We start from the raw sequence: 22,852 nt of genomic DNA on the forward strand, positions 1-22,852 counted from the left end.
CTTGTATTGGAACACTTTACAGTGTAATCAAGACTTACGAAAGCCGTTTCTATTTAGAGAGCAAGATCTTCAAATATATGTTTATATAATAAAAGGTATGCTAAAATGCATCTTTTTCCACAGACATTTCACATGAGAGTAATTCACTCAAACATTCCGCAGGATCCGTTATTTGCAAAGCACTAAGCAAATCATAAGAACCAAGACATTTCTTAGTCAGGCCTTGACAGCCAAAAACATTTTAGTTAGATCTTCACAGCCAAACACAAGTAGAACATAGACAATACCATGAACACAAACAAAATAACCTATGGTACAAAGCATGTGGCTTCACAGCCCACCAACAAAGCACACATAGTATGGGAAAGAAAGGCAAATAGAACACAAAACAATCCATTTTATGAAGCATGTGACCGCTAGCAGCCTGCCCCCATTTTTTATATACCAAAAGTATATTAACCACTGGCCCAGCATACTTCAGCAATAGTTATTCGCTTCCACAAACCTTCCATATACCTCCACTCATTTGGCCTCCTACTTGCACAAACCCCACGCACATGCAAAACCAGAGCTGGCAGTCACGCCTTCTCCTACTCTTCTTCAAGAATCTGAAGACCTGGATTTTTGGGTAGTACGACTAGGCCTTAGGTGTGTGTACACGCAAAACTGCTCAGGGCCAGGATACCCTACTGGGTGACAGTGAGCTCTACAAATCTAGATAACACAACATAACATAACACCATGTCAAACAAAAATACAACCAAATGCATGAACCATGCAATCACATAGTTCCCTAAAGTGAAGCAGTTGACCCATAGCCTGCTCACCACTTATTCACAAGCATGAAGTAACACATATGACCCTTAGTCTGCCTCTTACTGGAGTACCATCAAAAAGTTGCTCATGTGATCCAATACTCTGGCTACAACTTGCTCACAGTCGCTGTTTAATACATGCGACCCAGTGCCTGGCCAAGGGTTAGATACCAACTCATGACACATGCAACCACAAAGTCTGTCCATGATTTACACATACTTTGCAACACATATCTATATTAAATACAAATCAACTCAAACACTTCCCCAATCCATTAAACACGGCCCCTCAGGGCCGGATCGGGGAGCTAAAAGCTGTGGCAAAAATGCTCAAAAAAGCCCTGCTTCCTTCCTTTAATCCCGTTGTCTCTCTATTTGCTTCTATCCATTCCCTCTCACTCCTCCTTTCTCTCTGAAGCGTTTTCTCCACCTCCCTCTCCCTCTTAAAGCCCCTATGTGCCTGCTGCAATTAGCCTTTGGAGGATGGGGAAAGTGACAGAGGCACCAGCAGTATCCCTGGACTTCCAAAACTGGCCTTCAATGGGTCCAACCTCTGGGGAAATGTCCGATGGTATAAAAAGCCAATGCGGCACTGGGCATCATAATTAAAAAGCAACCCAGCACAAGACTTACTACAAGTTCACCAAATATTGACACAATTTCAGAAAGGCTTTGTCAAACCCAATCGGTCTTACAACTTTAACGGTGCCCAGAATATAAATAAACATTTGCCAACATTATGCTAGTGCAAGGATTAAAAAATAAAACTCATCTTGCGTTTTCATCAGGATAAACTATTACTCTGAAAATATGATTATTATACATATTGATTCATACGGCACTTCTACAATTTACAAAAAAACTGCTTTTATCATTTTCCTTTGTACTTAATGTCCCAACCTCTGAACGCTGGTAGCTCCCTGGGACCTAAACTCCGGACAACAGATGACAGCAGATGCCTGCGCAGTGTATTAACACACTTGCCATCTTGCCAAGATTAAGCCCTTCCGATCACTTTTTGTTTTACATTCTGCTAGGAATCTGAGGTCCCTCCTGTTTTTATTCAGTCGCAGATTATCCTACCGATAGCGAGGGGAGGTGGGGGGCGGGGTGGGGGGTGAGCCCGCAGCACGGGTCCAGGTTTCCCATAAGCCCCTTCTCATTATCTAGCCTGATGGTGGATGCCATGTCTTAGTCACAACATCATTATTTGAACTACTGTGTCACCTACACAAAATACATTTTGTTCTGTACTGCTTATAGCAACCTGATGCCCACATCATACTACCCTCCTCTAGACCAAGTAAAAGATCATTCTGTGGGTCAGAGCATGGACATACTTACAGCTGCCAGAAGAGACACACTACAGGACCCAATCCACATGCTAGGTGTGCGCATGCAGATCTTTAAAATGCAAAGTAATCCTCGCTCACCAAGACAGCCCCGTACTATGACACAAATGGCCCCTCACTGCCATAGGCTCGCACTCTAAAACAAAGGTGCTTGTATCTGTTAAAAAAAAAAAAAAAAAAGCCAAGCCCTTCCTAGATGCCCAAGCTGTGACACCATCCCTGTATCAACAACTAAAGGCCCATATGCGGACCCAAATATTTAAACTCTGCAAAGACCCCTTTAGCAAGCCAGAGTCTCCCACCCTGACACTAAAGATCGCTGGATCTTCCAGAGAGCTATTGCCTCAACATGAAAATCCTGCATCAAATACTAGAGGGCCAACTCTGACACAGACAACAGTTCCCACCCAACCATGCCTAAAACAAAGCACAGGTTAGGTTGTAAAAGGCACATCGCTCTTCCACAGAACAAACTAAAATCCATACAGTGAGACATACTAAAATGCAAGTGCCATTTGCTGTTTCAGAAATGCCACTGAGAAATGGCGAGGGTACAGAGCCCCAATGTGCACCTGCTTGATAACTGTGCACCTCTCACACCCTAAAAAAACTGAAGCTCTTTCCTACCAGCAAAAACCTGAACTGTGCACTGTGTCAAAAATAAATAAATAAAAAGGGTTCCCTTCCACTTGGTGCAGTGAGGATTACACAAGCTTGTTACCACCTTTCTCACATTCTGAAACGTACACCAACCTAAACCATTTGAGAATCAACAACTGTAGGGAGTAACCTGGAAATGTTACAGTGATTTCAAAATAAGATACTAAGTGACTCGGTATAACAATAAATTCACTATCAAAAATGGCAGAGAACCGCAGCTTACAATCACCTCCCACCACATTCAAATACCACAAATGTTCAGTCTGGAACTGGAGATGTATTCAGTGGATGCCCAGAATTTCACTCCTAGAAGAAATTATTTCACGCGTTGCCAATACATACTCCCCCTCTAGAGACATCCCTTCACCTATATACACAGAGACATGAACCCCCAAGTACACATTTCCACCTCCCATAGCCACACACTCACCCTAGACTAGAGGTCTTCAAACTGTGGGTTGCGACACCCATGGGGGCTGTGGAGTCATCAGAAGGTGGGTGCACATTCCTCAGCCACTTCTGCCTCCAATGGTTATTTTAGACAGTTTAGAAAGCTTCAGCTGAATTGTCATTCAGTGATTCTCCTGTTAAGTGAATCCGAGGGAGGGGCAGACGTCTAAAGAAGCATTCTTGCCAGGATTCCTGCTTGCCTGAAAGAAATGCAAATATGGACATTGTGGTGGCTGTTCCCGTGCAACACCCATGAATTTTGACGCTGCCCCAGATTTTCAATATCACGTAAACTGCAGCAGTGCCAAAACCTGACACCTCCCCAGATCCCATGTAATGAGGAGAAATGTTTTAATTTCTCCTAATTTTTTCCTCTTTCCATGTGTGTTGCATTCTGGAGCACACATAGAAAGAGGAAAATGCCTCTCAGGATTGTTTTTGTGGAGGATGGTGGCCCTTACTGCACCAAAAAATTCTACTTACATTGGCACTAGGCAGCAATTTGTGAGGCAGCGAAGGGGGAAAGGACAGGAATGCACTGTATTTCATAAATACGGTCCATTCCTGCCCTTTTATATTGGCGTAGGGCAGTGTAGCAAGAGGACTCGTGACGCTGTCCTATGCAAATTCCTCATAAATGAGGACCTTTGTTTTCAGCCACACCTTTTACCACTCCACCACACTCACTGACCTTTAATTTGCTAAACACTGTTTAATATTATTTCTTCACTGTAAAAAGCGTTTGTGTGGGAACTGGGGACATTTAAGATTGTCGATGATGGGAAGTACCAGTTTCTAGAAGTTTTTTCAGGAGGGGCGTCCTTACGCGTAGACAGACACAAAAAACACTTCCTAGAGACACAAATGCACATCGTTCAAGAGCGATACATTCACCCCAAAAGAAAGCACAAACTTTCACCTCCACCTGCTAGCCTCTACTGAGATTCACCCTTAGATACAATTGTCTTCACCCTATACAAACGTATTCACCTCCAAGACAGCCCAAAATCAACATTTCTGACTTTTGAACAGTAATATTCCTTACTACAGCACTTCGATATTGGACAGAGAAAGCCCCATGAGGATCATGCACCTTCTTTTTCTCACTATTGGAGAGTCAGCTCATCGGTGCTGTCCAGAGAATGCAAAGTCTGCAGATCATCCACCTGGCCACCAACAGCCAGTCCATTTAACCTCAGAGACTCGCCCTTTTGGTTTTTTTGCTTGTGTTAATTGGGGCAATATGGGCATTCTACAAGTTTAAAGTAACAACAAACCCTAAAATACAGTATCACACTAACACTGATGAGGGACACCCAATATGCCATAAAGTAGAACATTAAAACCTCACTTAGGAAGCATTTAGCAAAGTAATAACTAATATTCTGGATGAATCAGTAATCCATTATGTAATCAATGCAACTAAATGCATGGTAAACCAATCAGTTTTAAACAAACATTTCTAATGATTACAATTACAAGATAACATAACTTTTTTATCATGAATCAGGGACAATATAGTGCTAAAATTGTGATCATACAGTGCAACAAAAGTGAAACTGTTAAAAGAGTACAAAGAAAAAACACCCACCCACAATCAAATCAGGCTTTATAGAGCACACCTACTCACCCATAAGGTTCTCAGTGCACTGAGGTTTTTTTCCCTCTGTGCTTCAGTTGAACAGCCAGGTTTTAAGGTCCTTCCTGAATTGAGGTAAAGATGGTGACTGCCTGAAGTGCAGGGGCAGGGTGTTCCAGGTCTTTGCAGCGAGGTAGGCAAAGGATTTTACTCCAGCTGAGGTCTTCCATATGCAGAGTACGGTGGCTAATGCCTGTTGAGCAGAGCAGGGAGGTCTGGTGGGGGAGTAGAAGGTGATGCAGTGGTTGAGGGAGGTGTGTCCTAGGTCGTGGAGGGCCTTGTATGCATGGACGAGGAGTTTGAAGTTAATTCTTTTCTCAGTAGGAATCCAGTGGAGGTCCCTTAGGTGACTGGTGATGTGTTCACAGCAGGGAACATCCAGGATGAGTCTGGCAGGGGCGTTCTGGATGTGCTGTAGTTTCTTCAGGTTCTTCTGGGTGGTACCGCCATAGAGGACATTGCCATAGTCGAGTCTGCTGGTAACCAGGGCATGGGTTACAGTTCTGTGGCAGTCCTTTGGGATCCATTTGTAGATCTTCTGGAGAAGTCCGAGTGTGTGAAAACAGGAAAACGCAACAGAGTTGACTCAGCAGGTCATGATGAGCAATGAATTTAGGATGAAACCAAGGTTGTGTGTGTGGTTTGTTGGGGTGGGGAGGGTGCCGACGGTAACTGGCCACCAGGAGTCGTCCCAGGCTGATGTGGAGAGTCCCAGGATGAGGATTTCGGTCTTGTCAAAGTTGAGCTTGAGGCAGCTGTCCTTCATCCAGACGGGAACGGCTTCCATCCTGTTGTGGAAATTCTTCATGGCAGTTGTGGGGGTTTTTGGTCAGTGAGATGATCAGCTGGGTGTCCTCAGTATAGGAGATGATGTTGAGCCTGTGGTTCCTGATGATGGATGCCATGTAGATGTTGAAGAGTGTGTGGCTCAGGGAGGAGCCCTGTGGAACTCCGCAGGTGATCTCTGTGGGTTCTGACGGGTAAGGCAGGAGACTGACTCTCTGTGTTCTGCCACACAGGAAAGAGTGTATCCATTGTAGGGCCTTTCCACAGATGCCAGCTGCATGGAGTCTGGAGCAGAGGGTGAGGTGCAAAACTGCGTTGAAGGTGGTCGTTACGTCCAGTAGGATGAGGGCTGCTAAGTGGTCGAGGAGCGAGCGTATGTCATCTATGGCAGCACGGAGGGTGGTCTCAGTGATGTGGTTGCTCCTGAACCTTGATGGGGAGATGTTAAGGATGTTGTTGTCCTCGATGTGCTTATGGAGCTGTGTGTTGATGGCCTTTTCGATGACCTTGGCTGGGAAAGGCAGCAGAGAGATGGGGCGGTAGTTCTTGAGGTCCAGGGGGTCAGCCATGGGTTTCTTCAGGGTCAGGCAGATCTCAGTGTGCTTCGAGTCCTAGGGAAAAGTAGCTGTATCTGTGGAACAGTTGAGGACTTCACCCAGGTTTGGAAAAATAGAGAATATTGATCAGAGTAAAAAGTTCAAAATGACAAAAATCCATTTAGGAGGAGTCAAGATATGATTTTTTTTATATTAAATCAAAAAAGGTGCTTAGAAGTCACTAGCGGTCAAAAGGTTACTTACGTTTGCGAGGGATCTGTGCAAATCCAGAGAGTTAAGTCAGACCGGGATGGAGAGTAGGCTGGCTACAGAACCCACGCAGAGTCCTCTCAAACAGTACCTGGGATAGAGCTGAACATTGATATCCAGGGCACTATGCGTTGGTTCTGATCCTCTCAGTTGGGTCCTGTGTCGGCATCAAACTCTGTTGAAGTGAATGCAATCCATTGTCATTGAGCCACTTAGAGTGTCATCGTCTAGCCCCACAGGCTATTAATCTGTTATCAATGAACAGCTGCTGCATCAATGTCGAAGGAGCGATGCAGCAGAATTTCTCACACACTTCAGGCGATGCATTAGGTTTTGCAGAAAACAGCTGCAGAACCCACTTCTGAGGCCCAGGACTCGGGGGCACCTCAGGCAAGGGCAAGAGGCACAGATGGCAGAGTTCACAGCACCAGGAGAGGTGCAGGCAGTCTTTGATGTCTCTGAGACTGCAGAAGAACAGGGGGCATGCCAGCAAGTTTTTGGAGTCGCACTGGGTTCAGAAGGATGTGTCCAGTCCTTGTCCTTAGTAGGGCAGAGATCAGCAGACAGCAGGGAAGATCAGCAAAGCAGAGAAAAGGGGCCAGATGTATCAAAGGGTTTTTCCCATTCTCTGTCAATGGGAAAATGTGTTCGTACATATGGCCCAAAGTTCCTTGGAATAGACAGTCTAGGCAATCCTTACAGCACAGAAGTCTTTACTCCAGTAGAGTTCTTCCCAAGTCCAGAAATGTACTGATGTGGTAGGGTCACAGAACCAGTACTTATACCCAAATTTGCCTTTGAAGTTGGGGTGACTTCAAAGCAGCGCCTTGAAATGCAGAACGATTCGTTCTTAATAGTCCTGGCTCCATACAACCTGTAGGGGGTATTCAGCCCTTTGTGTGGGAACAGGCACTTCCCTATTGAAGTGTGTTAGCTCCCCTCCACTCTTTAAGCCCACAAAGAGTCATCAGAATGCAGATGAATGCTGATGAGTCGTCTGCACACCCACCCTTCCTGTGTTTGTGGCTGTCTAGAGGGAATGCACAAAATGTAGCTGTCACCTAGCCCAGACGAGTATTAGAGGCAGGCTGCAAGGTACATAGAGCAGTAAGAATAGAGACATGCCCACTTTCTAAAAGTGTAATTTCTAAAATAATAATATTAAATCCAAATTTACCAATAAAGAGGATTGGTCATTATCATTCCAATGACATGAAACATAGTGTAACTACTCATTTCTGATCAGGAATTAGTTGAAAGGTACATTAAGGAATTCCCAATGCTGACCTCTTAGAGGAGTAAGCATCACAGTAGTGGAAAATAACGTTCGGAGTTTTTCACCACCAGGCCATGTAAAACTTAAAAGTACATGTCCTGACTTTTACTCACAAAGCACCTTCCCTATGGTCACCAAGGTCCTACCATTGGGGTGACATATGTAATAAAAGGGATCAAGGTAGCCTCCAGGCAGCAAAGCAACCCCTCCAGGTACAGCAGCAGTCTGGCAGAGTGCACAGCAGGTCACAGCAGCAGACAGTCCTTCCGCAGGTCCAGTAGTGAACGTAAGAGTGGGTCTGGAAGTCTTATTTTTATACCTTGGTACTCTTCTCCTAGAAGGTGGGAGAAGTTTCGCAAAAGGTTCTTTGAAGCTCTAAAAGTTTCTTGCATGTCCTGCCCTAGCTCAAAGCTGGCTGCAGTGTCAAAACAGGGTCATTAGGCCTACTGTGAGGAGACAAGACACAAACTATTCAGGTGCAAGTGGGGCTGTGCTTAGCTCATTCCTGATTAAGCCAGTTAATGGCCCACTTAAGCACACCTAATCACACTATTGTGTGACTGTCTAGGAGGACTTCACAAAGTCTGTCGGCTACTCCCAGTCTTGTGACCCAGGACAGGCTTCAGTCACAAAAGGCTAAGGACAAGACAATGTCATCTTTCTAAAAGTGGCATTTTCAAAATTGTAATGATAAATCTGATGTAACCACAAAAAAGGGTTTACTATGCAATTCCACAGGTACCAAGCATAATATATCTAACTCCTCTCAGTTAGGAATTACACTTTATGAAATGTGATATGGAATCCCCAATGTTATCCTATTGAAGGGGTAGACCTTACAGTAGTGAAAAACACATTTGGGAGTTTTTCACTAAGAGGACATGTAAAACCTAAATGTACAAATCCAGCCTTATAATTATATAGCTTTAGGTGTGACATATGTAAAAAAAAAAAGAGACTTTAAGGCTTGGCAAGGGCTTTTAAATGACAAGTTTACATGGCAGTGTGGCACTGTATTCAGGCTGCAATTTCAGGCCTGGGACAGGGTTTAGAGTTCTACGTTAGATTGGTGAATTAATAACTACTTCAGGCTTCTTGGTATCATTTAATTTACAGGTCCTGGATATATAGTACACCACTCTACAAGGGACAAGTAAATAAATATGCTTATTGGGAATAAGGGAGAGTGCACACACACTTCAGCACTGGGTAGCAGTGGTAAAGTGCACAGAGTTCAGAGACCAACAAGAGCTAAAATTTAGCAAAAACAAGAAGAGGAAGGCTATCAGTTTGAGGGTGACCCTGTAAAAAGGGCCAAAATGCACTAATCGGATGATGTCATCTGGAATGTCATCAATGATGTTATTTGAGATGTCATCAGTGATATCATTAATGATGTCATAGAACATGTCATAAGTGATAATATGAAGGCACTTAAGGAGTGCATGGTGGGGCACATGTTATAGTTAGCTTTTCTAACTAAAAGTCATACATTTCTGTGGTTTTTCATCTGTGTTCATCATCTACAATGTGTAGTGGTTTCCAAGCTTCAGCGCAATCTGAAGGCTGACTGACAGTCGGGCAGCACATGGTTTGTGTTAATGTGATCTTAAAGATGGACACAGGCTGCTTTCTCAATGATTTTGCTAATGAATGGTACATGAGTGATGAGCTGGTGTTTGGCAGGTCATAAGGGTCTAGTGTAGGTTACTTTACAAGTGGCAAAATCTGTCTGGTCTTGAGAGCTGCCTTGAGAGAGGGAGGCATTGTAAGGGAGAAAAGAGGTTAGAGAGGGTATGACATCATCTTCATAATAAGTGGCTTTGATGAGTTGAAAATATTTACACGATATTCAACTTAGAGGGCTTTGAAAGATGACCATTGAGGAATTCTAGAGGAATGCATGGGTGTAAGAGATAAAACAAAGTTTGTGTTGTCAATGTGCTGTCAGATTTTCTGTATTTTTTCAGTGAAGAAGAGTTTAATGGCGTTGCACTTTTTTGTGGAGCGGGCTTAGGTGTATCTGGCAGGGGCTTGACACAGTGCTTGATTGTATTGAAACGTGTTCTGCTTCTGTTAGTAGCTTAAATGATGGTGTTGAACTAGTATAATTTTATGACTGATATGATGAGCTACCTGTGTGTTGCACAGAGGAACTTCAGTATTACACTGTTTTCACATCACCAACATCTGCAAAAGGTGCAGCCGTAGGTGACAGTAAGTAGAGATTCAAAGGAAGTGAATGCCATCCTGCTACAGCCACACAGAAAACATAAATAATCAGAGGAATGGTCAGTTCCACTGCCTCACCTGTGTGTCATTGGAAGTATTGACATATAACTGATGTTCTGTTGTCCACATCCTCATCCTCTGCCTCCTCATTCTCACTGTCCTCAGGGTCCGCTGCAGCCACAGGGGCATTTTCGGTGTCCTCCAGCTGCAGATAAGGCACATGTTGTCTAAAGGGCCAGATTATGAAACATGCAGCATGCCACTACTATCTGGCAGACCTTCGCGGGTGAGTAGCACAGGGATCCACCTGTCAGATGGAGGCTTCTGAGTCTGCTCTTCAGATGGCCGAAGGTCCTTTCAATAATTCTCCTGGTTCTCCTACGTGCATCTTTATAACGATTCTCAGCCCCTGTCCTGGCATTCCTCACAGGGGTCAGGATTCACAATAGGTTTGGGTAGCCAGAGTCACCTGCAAGTATTGAGGGACAAACATTAGCCTTTACACAATGGTATGGGGTCAACACCAGAAGGCATACACTGACATACATTGGGTGGGGAGTCAGGCTCACCAATTAGCCACACCCTGTGCCTCTGTATTTGTGCCATCACATTTGGGATGCTGCTATTCCTCAGGACGAAGGTGTCATGCACTGACCCAGGATACTTGGCAGTGACGTGGGAGATGTACTGGTCAGCCAGGCACACCATTTACACATTGTGTGAGTGGAAACTCTTCCGATTCCTGAACACTTGTTCATTCTGGCAGGGAGGGACAAATGAAACATGTGTACCGTCAATCGTCCCAATAATGTTGGGTGTATGATCCATTGCATAGAATCCTGCCTTCACTGTGGCCACATCTCCACCTGGGGGAAAGCAATGTAGCTGCACATGTGTTTCACCAGGACAAAACCCTTGCCAGCACGATTGAGAACATTGGCTGTGACATCCCTGCTGCTAAGCCCACTGTCACTTGGAAAGAACCCGCTGCCAGGAACTGGAGCACTGATAGAACCTGCACTTATAGGGGGATCCCAGTGGGATGATGGATAGCTGATATCAAATCAGGCTCCAATTGAGCACACAGCTCTGTGATTGAGGCACTGTCCAGTCTATAGGTGAGTATTATGTGCTGTCTTCCAGTGTAGCCAACTCCACAAGGGATCTGTACACGGGGTCTTGTCTCCTCTTCCAATTCCTCTGCAGTGGTAGGTATCTAAGGGACACAAGAGTGAGTAGGCTATCACAATTTGAACAATAGAAGCACCACCTCAGTGTACATAGAGTAGAAACGTGATGGGACATTGGTAATGGGAATGTATGTGCATATTATAGAAATGACGTAGCTCTCAATTATCTAAATATTGTCCACAACCATAAAATGGCAACCGCCTGTCCTCTATGTAGGAACAGGTGGAAGTGAGGTAACTCCTCTGGTGTTGTGTGTCATGGCGGAAGGGGGTCTTGCACAGTCGTGCTATTCCTCATTGGATAACATGGGGCTCTATGGAGTACAGTGGCCAATGGGGATCACCGGCGGTGGTGACGGTGTACACCGCCGCATAAGTGACCACCATTTTCTGCCTATAACCTCACTTAATTCCTGACTATCCACAGGACAACACTTACACTGCATGTGCTGCTCTGACCTGTGTCTGGATCCTGCCATGGACCGTGTGACCGGGGAAAGGGCCTTTGCCTTCACTTCGGAGGAGTTGGAGCAGTTGGTGGATGGGGTCCTACCCCAGTATGGGCAGCTGTATGGGCCTCCAGACCAACAGGTGAGTGCACCTTGGGCCCGAGGCATGTGACAAGGTTGCATGGAAATGTGTGTGCAAGCATTGCGTCATTTGGGGGGTTCGTAGGTCTGGTGGTAGTGTACTTGGTGGGTGCTGGGTGATGTGTGTGCCAATGGGGATGGAAGTGGATTTGTGGGCCATATGTGTGACAGGCGGGATTCTATGTGTAATGGTGTCCTCCTGTCTGTATTACCTCTGCAGGTCAGCGCTCATCAGAAGAAGGGATTGTGGCGGGCCATTGCCAAGGACGTGCAGACCCTGGGGGTCTACAGCAGGCAGAGCACCCACTGTAGGAAGGGGATGGTCTACCAACGAGGGTGGGGTGACTGTCGCAACCTGATACCCCTGATGGCCTGCATACTGGCGGTGGCCTACCCAGAGCTGAATGGTTGCTTGAGGGCATCACAGAAGCCACAAGGGGGTGAGTACAGTGTGCATTACAACTATGATTGGGAGGTGGCATGGGAACTTGGTGGAGGGTGTCAGTTAGTGGGTGCCTCTTAATGCCAGCTCAGAGAACGCTGCATGATCAAGCTCAAGGGTAATGGTTGTATTGCTAAATCTGGTAACCTAGCTAGGTTGCATTTCATGTCAGACAGGGCTTAGTCACTCCCAGGAGGGGTGCAATTGGTGGGGGCTGGCTCACATCTTGCTGTGGTACCTGGCCAATGTAATGCCAGTGCGATGCATGGTGTTTAATCCTGATCCCTGTGTGTGACGGTAATGTGTATGCCAACTGTGGTGTTGGAGCAATTGACCCAGTGCTCCTTTTCTCTCCCCCCCTTTTTCTTCTGTCATCCTGTTCATGTGTGTCTTAGTATCATCTGGCGGAGGAGCAGGGGCACCGGCGATAGAGGGAGCTGCATCCCACAGGACCCAGGAGGCAGAGTCCACCAATGCCAAGGGGACCAGTGGAATGGAAGGCGAGGGGAGCACCACGGTAGAAACAGGAGGTGACAACACTGACTCAGATACTTCCTCCAGTAGAAGCTCCCTGGGAGGTGGCGAACATCTCTGGGACCACCCCAAATACAGGTACAGCCGCTGCCACCCCTGTAACAGCACTGCCCTCCCAGTAGCCCCTCACCAAGTTCCCTGTGCCCGCTCACCCAAGAGGGTGGGCACCTCCTTCGCCCCAGGCACCTCAGGGCCTGCCCAGTCAGCCCTGCTGCCCTGAGTGAGGAGTCTATTGACCTCCTGAGATCCATCTCTGTAGGGCAGTCAACCATTTTGAATGCCATCCAGCGGCTGGCATCTCAGATGCAGCAATGCACTCCATGCCTGGAGGACATTCACGGTGTATTGGAAGCCCAACAGAGATTGTTCTAGGCTCTGGTCTCCTCTCTGATGGCAGCCATTGTCCCCGTTCCTACCGTCCCCCCTACAACTACCACTTCCCAGTCCCAATCTCCTTGACCCCAACTCATCCCATAGACACATACAGACAAGCATGCACACAAAACTTCACACAAGATTGGCACAGACAAACACAGGCAGCACACTTCAGGCCACAAGCACTCATACAAACACAAACAGTTGCACACGCAACAATACCCACTGCCTTCTCTGTCTCCCCTCCTCCTCCCTCACTGTCACATCCCCACTCACACTTGCATACCCTGCATCAACAGCCACCACCACCACCACCACACCAAGCAGCACACACACCTCACTTTCAGACACCTCTACAACATCCATCCACATGTCCCCTGTGTCCTCTCACACCCCGTCTGCCCTCCTTGGAAACACAAATGCATGCACTTAGACACCCAACAGCCATCCACCTCACATCAGCACACTGCCCATGCACCTGCACCCAAGTACAGCAGACATACACCTCCAACAACCACTCTCTCAACCTCCACTCCCATCCCTCATCCCACCACACCATCCCTAAAAAGCTTTTCCTTGTGCAACTTGACCTCTTCCATCACTCTGCCCAAGTCATTCCCATAAGAGCAGGGTCACAACACCCCAGCCCAGCACCTCAGCCAAACAGTCCACGGGACAGTGGAGGCACCTACTTGTCACAGTGTCCTTTCCTCAGGATCTGCACGTCACTGAACAAAAGGCCCACCTTCCTGCGTCACCAACTCAGAAAGCTATTATAGCACAGAGTTATGGTGAAGCCAGTCAGGAGGAAGGGAATTAGGGTAGGGAACAGCAGGGGGAGAGATCTGAAAAGAAAAGGTTAGAACAGATATGCATTTACTCATTCATAGAAATGCAACATATCATTAGATTCTTGACTAAATGCATCTCCAAGATATTAGTTGGAGACCCCTTTTGAAATGAGGGCAAAGCCCTTTCTTTGAAACATGTGACAAGAATAAACTATGACCTCAGAAACAAAAGATGGCAAGACCTTTGAACTATGATTACACTCAGAATATCAATCCTGTAACATCCCTGACTTCTCAACATAAACCTTCGATCATAACCTAGAAAATCTCAAAGAAATAAATATGCTTTTCACATCTTAAGCTTTTCAATGAACAATTAAAACTATGATTTTCTTATCTTCAAAAAATACTTTCACATTCACAACTATAAAGACCTAAAAGATTTTACTCATTGAACTTGAAGCGCTTTACTTATAATACCAGGAAGCCCTTTTACTTGTCTTGCCTTAAAGTGCTACGCTCATTATACTAAGGGGGGGCGCTTTTGATCAAGTGGCCTAAATCACTTGAATTGTCGTGCCACGGGCGCTTTACATCTGTGAACTGAAGCGCTTGAATTGCTGTGCCAAGAACGCCTTACATCTATGAACTGAAGCGCTTGAATTGTCGTGCCAAGAGCACTTTCCATCTGTGAACTGAAGCACTTGAATTGTCGTGCCAAGAGCGCTTTACATCTGTGAACTGAAGCGCTTGAACTGTTGTGCCAAGAGCGCTTTACATCTGTGAACTGAAGCGATTGAATTACCGTGCCAAGAGCGCTTTACATCTGTGAACTGAATCTCTTGAATTGCCGTGCAAAGAGCGCTTTACACCTGTGCTCTGAAATGCCTTTGATCGTTGCGCTAAGGCCGCTGGACTCTAGAAACTGAAAACGCTTTGTTCGTTATGCTGAGGAGCGCTTTATCTTTTGGAAGTAATGATTTCCTCCAAACTTGGATTCAACAAGTCCTTACCGCTACGAGTACGACCTACTCGTTTTTGAATGCACCATGGAAACAAGGTTACTTCAGTGGGATGAAACTCTGCCATTCAGGAACTCTGCTCTTCTCCAGAGAAACCTCCACGAGGTCTGGCTGCATCGAAGTCTTCAAAATAGTGAGCAATGTGCTTGGGTGTGGCTGGGCTTTATAGGCCTGCCACACCCCAAGATGGCTGCTGCCTCTAAAAACATGGGAATTGTAGTCCCTTCATAGAATAGCACTGAGAAGTACATCTTGTCCACCAATATCCTGACCCTGCAGCTCTATGGGCTTTGCCACTGGGCAGACGATGTTGAGGGTCACCTTTGGAACAAGAGGGGATGACAAGTGGTGCGCATAAACCGCCCCAGAGTCACGCAGCGCAGTATCGGGCAAGACCTGGACCGCGCCTGGCCTTACTCCTGACACTCCTAGTCATGGAGGCAAGAAAGGAAAGGATCCCATTCCACCAACCAAGAGACAGAGGGATCCCACTTCACCACCCAAAATGGGGAAGGATCCAACTCCACCACCCCCAAGAGAGGGAAGGGTCCCACTCCACCACCCAAGAGAGGGAAGGATCACACTACACCACCCAGGAAAGGGAAGGGTTCCACTCCGCCAACTAAGAGAGGCAAGAGCTCCCCTCCAACATCAGTGGGGAAGGAGCCCTCACCTCCAGAAGAGGCTGGCAGGGTTTCCCCCCCAAAAGCTGTGGGCAAGGAGCCCTCAACCTCCAGTTGGGACACAGCAGCCCTCACCTCCAGCAGAGGGCATGTAGGACACCCTATAGGGACTGTTGTACAAGAAGCCCCCTCCAGAACCAGTGGACAAGTTCCCCAACTCTGGGACTGAGACCTTGCTCTCCCCAGCAAATTCAAATGGGCATGGAGCCCCCTTCAGAACCAGTGGGCAAGTTCCCCAACTCAGGGACTGTGACCTTGCTCTCCCCAGCAAATTGAAATGAGTATGGAGCCCCCTCCAGAACTAGTGGGCAAGTTCCCCACTTCAGCTGAGGTGTTCCCCACCCCTATCCCCTGAGGTGCCTGATCATTCCCAACCTGATGCCCCTGCACAGTGTAGTGCAGATTATGTCAGGGAACGAGTTGGGCCTCGGACTGTGCTATGTGGCCCTTTTGTACTTTGGACTGGCCATTGGCCCTTTCGGAACAGTGACTGATGTATTTCTTGTCATAACGACAATATGGTGGCTGTTTACATCAAATTACACTATCAGTTCTGGAAAATTGTAATTCTTGCATTATTATGACGTGGGTCCTGTGAAATTGGTTTTACTCTAAAGCTGGTTGTGTGTATGGTATGTCTGAATGGTGTGTGTTGTGTGTGTGTGTGTGTGTGTGTCACTCTCCTTTTCTTCCCTCTCTACCTCTCTAGCATATGCTCTCTCCCTTTAAACCTGGTAACATTGGATCATACCCAATTAAACTATTTCATTTACTTATAAGTCCTCTAGTAGAGTGCATTATATGTGCCTAGGGCCTGTAGATGAAATGCTACTAGTGGGCCTGCAGCACTGTTTGTGCCACCCACTTAAGTATCCCCTTAACCTTGTCTCAGGGCTGTTGTTGCAAGGCCTGTCTGTGCAGTTTCACTGCCAATTCGACATGTTATTTAAAAGTACATGCCAAGCCTAAAAACTCCTCTTTTTCTACATATAAGTCACCCCCAAGGTATGCTCTAGGTAACTTATAGGGCAGGGTGCTATGTAGACAAAAGGCAGGACGTGCACCTGTGTAGTTTACCTGTGTATGTTAGTTTTTACACTGCTGTGAGGCCTGCTCCCTTCAGAGGCTAACATTGGGTCTGCCCTCATAAATTGTTTGAGTGGTAGTTGCCGATCTGAAAGGAGTAGGAAGGTCATATTTAGTATGGCTAGAATGGTGATACAAAATCCTGCTGACTGGTGAAGTTGGATTTAATATTACTATTTTAGAAATGTCACTTTTAGAAAGTGAGCATTTCTCTGCACTTAAATCTTTCTGTACCTTACAATCCACGTCTGGCTGGGTTTAGTTGACAGCTCCCTTGTGCATTCACTCAGACACACCCCAAACACAGGATACTCAGCCTCACTTGCATACATCTGCATTTTGAATGGGTCTCCCTGGGCTGGGAGGGGGGAGGGCCTGACACTTGCATGTCAAAGGACAGTAGCCTGCCCTCACACAAAGGACTGCAACACCCCCTACTGGTACCCTGGAAGACAGGATTATTGAAATCTCCCCCACTTCAAAGGCACATTTGGGTATTTAAACAGGGCCTCTGCCCCTACCAACGCACAAACTTCCTGGAGAAGAAAACCTGAACCAGAATCTGCATCCTGCCAAGAATACCTGTCTGGCTGCTCAAAAGACTCACCAGTCTGCTTTCTGTGAAGGACTGCTGCCTTGCTGTTGCCCTGCTGCTCTCTGGCTGTGGTGAAGAAGTGCTCTCCAAGTGCTTGGATAGAGCTTGCCCCCTGTTCCCTGAAGTCTCAGGACCAAAAAGACCTCATCTCTACAAGAAGGACTCCTTGTGCGGTGAAATTCGATGCACAGCCTGCCAGAAACAACGCACAACCTGCACCGCAGTGAAAATTTCACTGCACGCCGAACTGGAATGACGCAGCCCGACTTCGCATTGAGAAGATTGACGCAGCACCAGCGTAGTGACGGGAAATTCAACGCACGGCCCACCGGATTGACGCACAGCCAAGCCGGAATGACGCAGCCCGCCAGAGAGGAATCAACTCAGTGCCTGCCGTGCGGTAGAAAGTTCGACACAATGCCCAATCGACGCAGCCCCTGTGACTTCATCCTGCCAGCGCACAAAATCCACGCATCGTCGTGGGGCATCCAAAAACCCCCCAACCCGAAGAGGATCGACGAATGAGCGCCGGAAATCGATGCACAGCCGCCCATGCGCAAAAACTAAATGACGCATTGCCGCATGCAGGCCAAGAAATCGATGCACCCCCCCTTTGTTTCCATGCATCTCCTCCTCTGAGGTTCTTTGCAGAGATTTTGTATGCAAACCAGGTACTTTTTGCTTGAAAGACACTTTGTTTGCTTTTAAAAGACTTAAGACACTATATATCACTTTTACAGTGTTATCTGAACATATACTTATTGCATTTTAATCGTTTTGACCTGCATCTTATCAGACAAATATTATATATTTTTTTAAACACTGTGTGGTGCATTTTTGTGGTGTTATATGGTGTTAATATGATTTATTGCACAAATACTTTACACATTGCCTTCTAAGTTAAGCCTGACTGCTCAGTGCCAAGCTACCAGAGGGCGGGCACAGGATAATTTGGATTGTGTGTGACGTACCCTGACTAGACTGAGGGTCCTTGCTTGGACAGGGGGTAACCTGAATGCCAACCAACAACCCCCTGTCTAACATAGATTAACCAACTTAGATTGTAAAACTCATTGATAAGTATCTGATGCAAATGAAGAAGATGTGGCAGGGTTTTTGGAGGTTGAAAATGTGTCAGGAGGCTTAGTGAGGCATCAGTCTAGCACCATATAAAGGATCATACTTAGTTAAAAGGGTGACCCTTTGTCCTCATGTGGACTGTACAGGCCCCCTGCATTATTTTACTCTAATTTGCCCTGGGGAGGTGGCGGTCTGTGGGTCTACAATAAGCCCTAGATGGGGGACCCATGCAACTCCCTCCTTTTTCTTAGCTCCCAATGCCCCTGGGGGTTTGCCCACCTGGGGGATTTTTTCAAAACAAGCACAGCATTTAAAATTCTCACTGGAGTCACGGATCTGCTGTGATTTTCAGCGAAAATGTTTTAAAAAGGCTTTCTTGCCCTGAACCCAGCACCAGAGGTAAAAGGGTCAGGGTATTTCTACCCTGCCCTCCTTTACTTTTTTTTAAAGCTTTTTTCAGGGACTCAGCTGAAACCAAGTTCAAAGATGGATGGCAGCACTTCCCAGTTGAAGTGTTGGCAGCCAATCAGATTTCAGCAGAGGGACAGTCGGATCGTCAGAGGACGATATACAAATGTGGGTTTCTTTTAAAATTTCAACAATTACGAAATGGATTTAAACCAAAAAGCAAAAATAGTGCTTTCTGGGCCAAGAGACTCTCTCTGCTAAATTTGGTTTAATTCCATCCAGTGGTTCAGGCTGTAGTCGTGTTAAAAAAAAACCCTATGGGAATTAACAAGGTGAAAAAACTTCCCTCCTCCCTACCCTTTTTGTTGGACCCTGGTTGATGGATCATACCAACACTTTCCAGACAGCAGCTCAAGTGAGCGTCAAATTTTTGGGCAAAATTTCATGAAGATACATCAACCAGCGGCAAACACATAGGCAAGCCAAGAAATGCTTTTTCTATAGAAACTAGGCCCTAACTAACTAGTGGTGTGGTGAAAGCCACTAGGTAACATATATATACATATATATGACAAAGCAGATCAGTTTAATTATTATGCTTGCAGTGTGTCTGGACGCATCCTATGAATCAAAACTCTGTAATTCAACATGAAATTTTTCAGACTTCCTGACTTTAATTTCAACATAACATCCATTTGAGTGACAACGCAAACAGTATTGGAGAAAAGGTCACTCAAACATTTAAGCGATTGTGCACAGGTTGTTTTTGATTGTGCTTTTCCTGGACAATGTTTGAATTTAGTCACAATCAACACTTCGATAAATAAAATGATTAAGACTTGGCACAAAGCAGGCAGCTTCTTTTCACTACTGAGAAAGAGACAAACTGGCTTCATAACAAAAAGAAGAAAATTAAATGCTTTGTCATGGGACTTTACTTACCTTTGTCTTTGGTTCTAGGATTTTCACACCATAAATTGAAATCTGTAACTCCACTTTTGGGGTTTTCTGTCCTTCTGATTTCTTGATATGTCTGGCAAACTATACAAAAAGAAATATGATTTTGTGTTAGTTTAATTTCCAAAATATATTTATGATTTTTATATATGCTCATAGGGCAACCATGCAATACATTTATTTGCTCTAAAAGGGAATCAAGTTAGTGTCTTAATTAACAAATAAAAATTACCTGTTGCATGAAAAAAATCGGATAAATATCACATCCTTTTCATTGTGTACATTTCCACAGGCATATTCTAAGTTTACTCTATCGATGCATGTAAGTTTGGGAAAGAAATCCCATTTTCCACCTGGCTGTGAATAAAAGCATAAATATATGATTATGCAAATGTATCTGTGTTTAGAATTGAGGCTGTGCTTACCTAGCTTGGTCATGTACAGAATTTCATACGGGTGCAGGTCTAGGGGTGTTGCAGAGGCACTTAGAGACACAGGCCTCTTTCATAATGTGGAGCATCATCCCCTCCTTTTTCCATGCACTCCCGCCAGCCTTGCAGGGACGGCTTGCAGGGACTTGCCTTGCAGGGACGGCTCCTCCATTATAGTGGAGAAGCGTTGGCCTACTAAAAATGCCCCCAGAAAAATAAAATGGTAATAGAGTTAATTTATTATCATTTTTTGTTCATAACACATCCCAATTCGAGTGTCAGGACGAAGCAGGGGCACTACTGCTGAGTAGCAGCAGTGAGCTGTGCACTTAAGTTTATAGTGTGCATGTCTTTTTGGTCAGCTGTCTTGCCATGACCAGTCAGACATGTGTATTTTAAACCTCTCTAATGCAACTGTCTAGACAGCTGGCTTAGAGAAAGCACAGGCCTCCAGTGCTCTTAAGAGCACTGAGAGTGGTTGCTCCCTCCATTCCTGGCACTTCTCTCAGGCTGGTTAACAGCATGAGAACAGTGCCAGGATTAGTTAGGGTAGTTGTTGAGGGCCCCACGCTGGAGGTAGTGTCAAGAAGAATAAAACCAGACTGGAGCAAAGGGGACGTTTGTGCAGGAAGGTAAGTGCCTAGTTCTTTTCTTTATTTCATGTGTCACCCACCACCCAAATGCCCCCTCCACCGCTATCTAGTGTTGCCAGCTGCCACTGATGCCTTGACTAGATCAATCTTCCAACAGAGCAGCCACACTACTGAGAAATATTTTGCTGTTAAAATGCCTTCCTCCTGCCCTAAAGTCCCCACAGGTGATTTGGAACCAGTGTTCAGAGGACATGCACTTGCGCATCTGTCAAGAGCGAACAGCTTCTCCCAAATGTGTGACTACGTATGTGCTTGAAACTCTTTATTCAGATGTGTAACAATGTTTTGAAGTTGCAAGCCCACCAATTTACAAAATTAAAGGGTTTCTAACTGCATAAAAGTGCGTTTCCATGTACTAAATGAATTTTATTTTTCATTAGTCAAAAACAGTAGGGGATTTGTGAATCATTCCAAAAGACAATTAGAAGCGAGCATTGCCTCTAAATAACAAGTCACAATGACATGTATCAATGCATTCTAATGACTAATGCTGTCGCAACTCTCTTGTGCTAAAGGTAAAGATGTATTTGTGCCAGGGGGCCTGCTTCCTGAATGAAATGTGCACTGCGAGTTAATTTGCACATATAAAGGATGCTTTGGTACTGCTACTCGCTTTAATTGACCTAATCACTCGAAGCTTTGTGATGATAAACATTTATTCTTTTTGAGAGGTAGTGAAAAGAGTTAACAACTGTGCTATGAAGTGTGTGCTTTTAATTGTATTGTATTTACATAGCGCTTAACTCACCTGGAGCTATTAAAGGGAGAGCTCTTAAAAGAAGTGGAAGTACATGTGCTCTGCTATTACTTAAATCTACATTTTGTAAGCACCGTTTTATCTGAAACCTTTTTTGTAGTGGCCTATCTTATACTGTGTGTAATGCAAGTATAAAATAATTCCTTCAATGACACAGGCTGTGACCTCGTGCCACTAAAAATACACAAGTCACTTTTCTCCAATGCACCAAGATTTAATTCTATTGCTTTTCAGTTACACACAGACCTCTACATGCATTAACTAATAGAGGCTTCATAATGCACTACAGTGCATTTCCCAAACAAGTAACTCCTTCCTTTTATTTCTTTTTCATTTAAGCTGGTTGTTATTTTATATGTAGCTACCTGACGGTGGAAGCCCTAAAAAATCTTACATAATATTTTGGGGCTTAGGTATGAGAGGCTTGAACCGCCAGAGCATCACTTTTTTTGATGCTCCAGTGGCACAAGCCTCTCAATCATACCTATAAGGCAACACAAAGCCACCGTGCATAGCTTTGTATGGCCTCATACATATGGAGTAAGACAAAGCAGCGCTAGCCGCTGAGTTACCTTACTCTGAGTCAAGGAGGCGTTCCATGGGCATTGTGGTGGGTATTCCCACGCAACACCCATGTATTTTGACGTTGTCCCAGATTTACAAAATCATCTGGAGCTAAAACCTTACGCCTCCCAAAAGCAGGTGTAATGAGGAGAAATGTTTCCTTGTTTTTTTCCTCTTTCCATGTGTGTTGCATTTTGCAGCACATATAGAGAGGAAATGCCTCTCTGGATTATTTTTGTGCAGGAAGGGGCAGCTTCCTGCACAAAAACAATCCTGCCTACATTGGAGCTAGACACCAATTTGCGCCCCTGCGGAGGGGGAAAGGACAGGAATGCACTGTATCGCGGTCCATCCCTGCCCTTTTATATTGGTGTAGGGCAGTGTAGGAAGAAGACTTTTCGGCACTGCCTTATGCCAATTCCTCATGAATTAGGACCTTTTTTCTAGCCACACCTTTGACCACACCCCACACTCACTGACCTTTGGTTTGCTAAACACAGTTTAATATTTTTTCCTACCCGTAAAAATTATTTATCTTGGGAATTGCGGACGTTTATGATTGTCCATAATGAGGACTACAAGTTTGTTGACATTTTCGTCAGGAGGGGGTCCTTACACCTAAAAAAGTGTTGAGAGGGGGTGTGGGCATAAAACAATTTGAAGACCTCTGCCACAGGA

The 22,852-nt window shown here is 45.4% G+C and overlaps 1 protein-coding gene across 8 annotated transcripts in view; it reads right to left on the bottom strand.

Annotated features, from left to right (window-relative positions):
• GULP1 (GULP PTB domain containing engulfment adaptor 1) overlaps positions 1 to 22,852 on the bottom strand; it is a 1,895,686-nt gene that overhangs the window by 317,847 nt on the left and 1,554,987 nt on the right. For all 8 annotated transcript variants that reach the window (XM_069225937.1, XM_069225932.1, XM_069225939.1 and 5 more), the window contains one exon: positions 19,755 to 19,853. In XM_069225937.1, coding sequence (XP_069082038.1) covers positions 19,755 to 19,853 — 99 coding nt within the window. The remainder of the gene's footprint in view (positions 1 to 19,754; positions 19,854 to 22,852) is intronic.

Source organism: Pleurodeles waltl, chromosome 3_1 (assembly GCF_031143425.1).
Source record: "Pleurodeles waltl isolate 20211129_DDA chromosome 3_1, aPleWal1.hap1.20221129, whole genome shotgun sequence".
Classification (NCBI taxonomy): Eukaryota; Metazoa; Chordata; class Amphibia; order Caudata; family Salamandridae; genus Pleurodeles; species Pleurodeles waltl.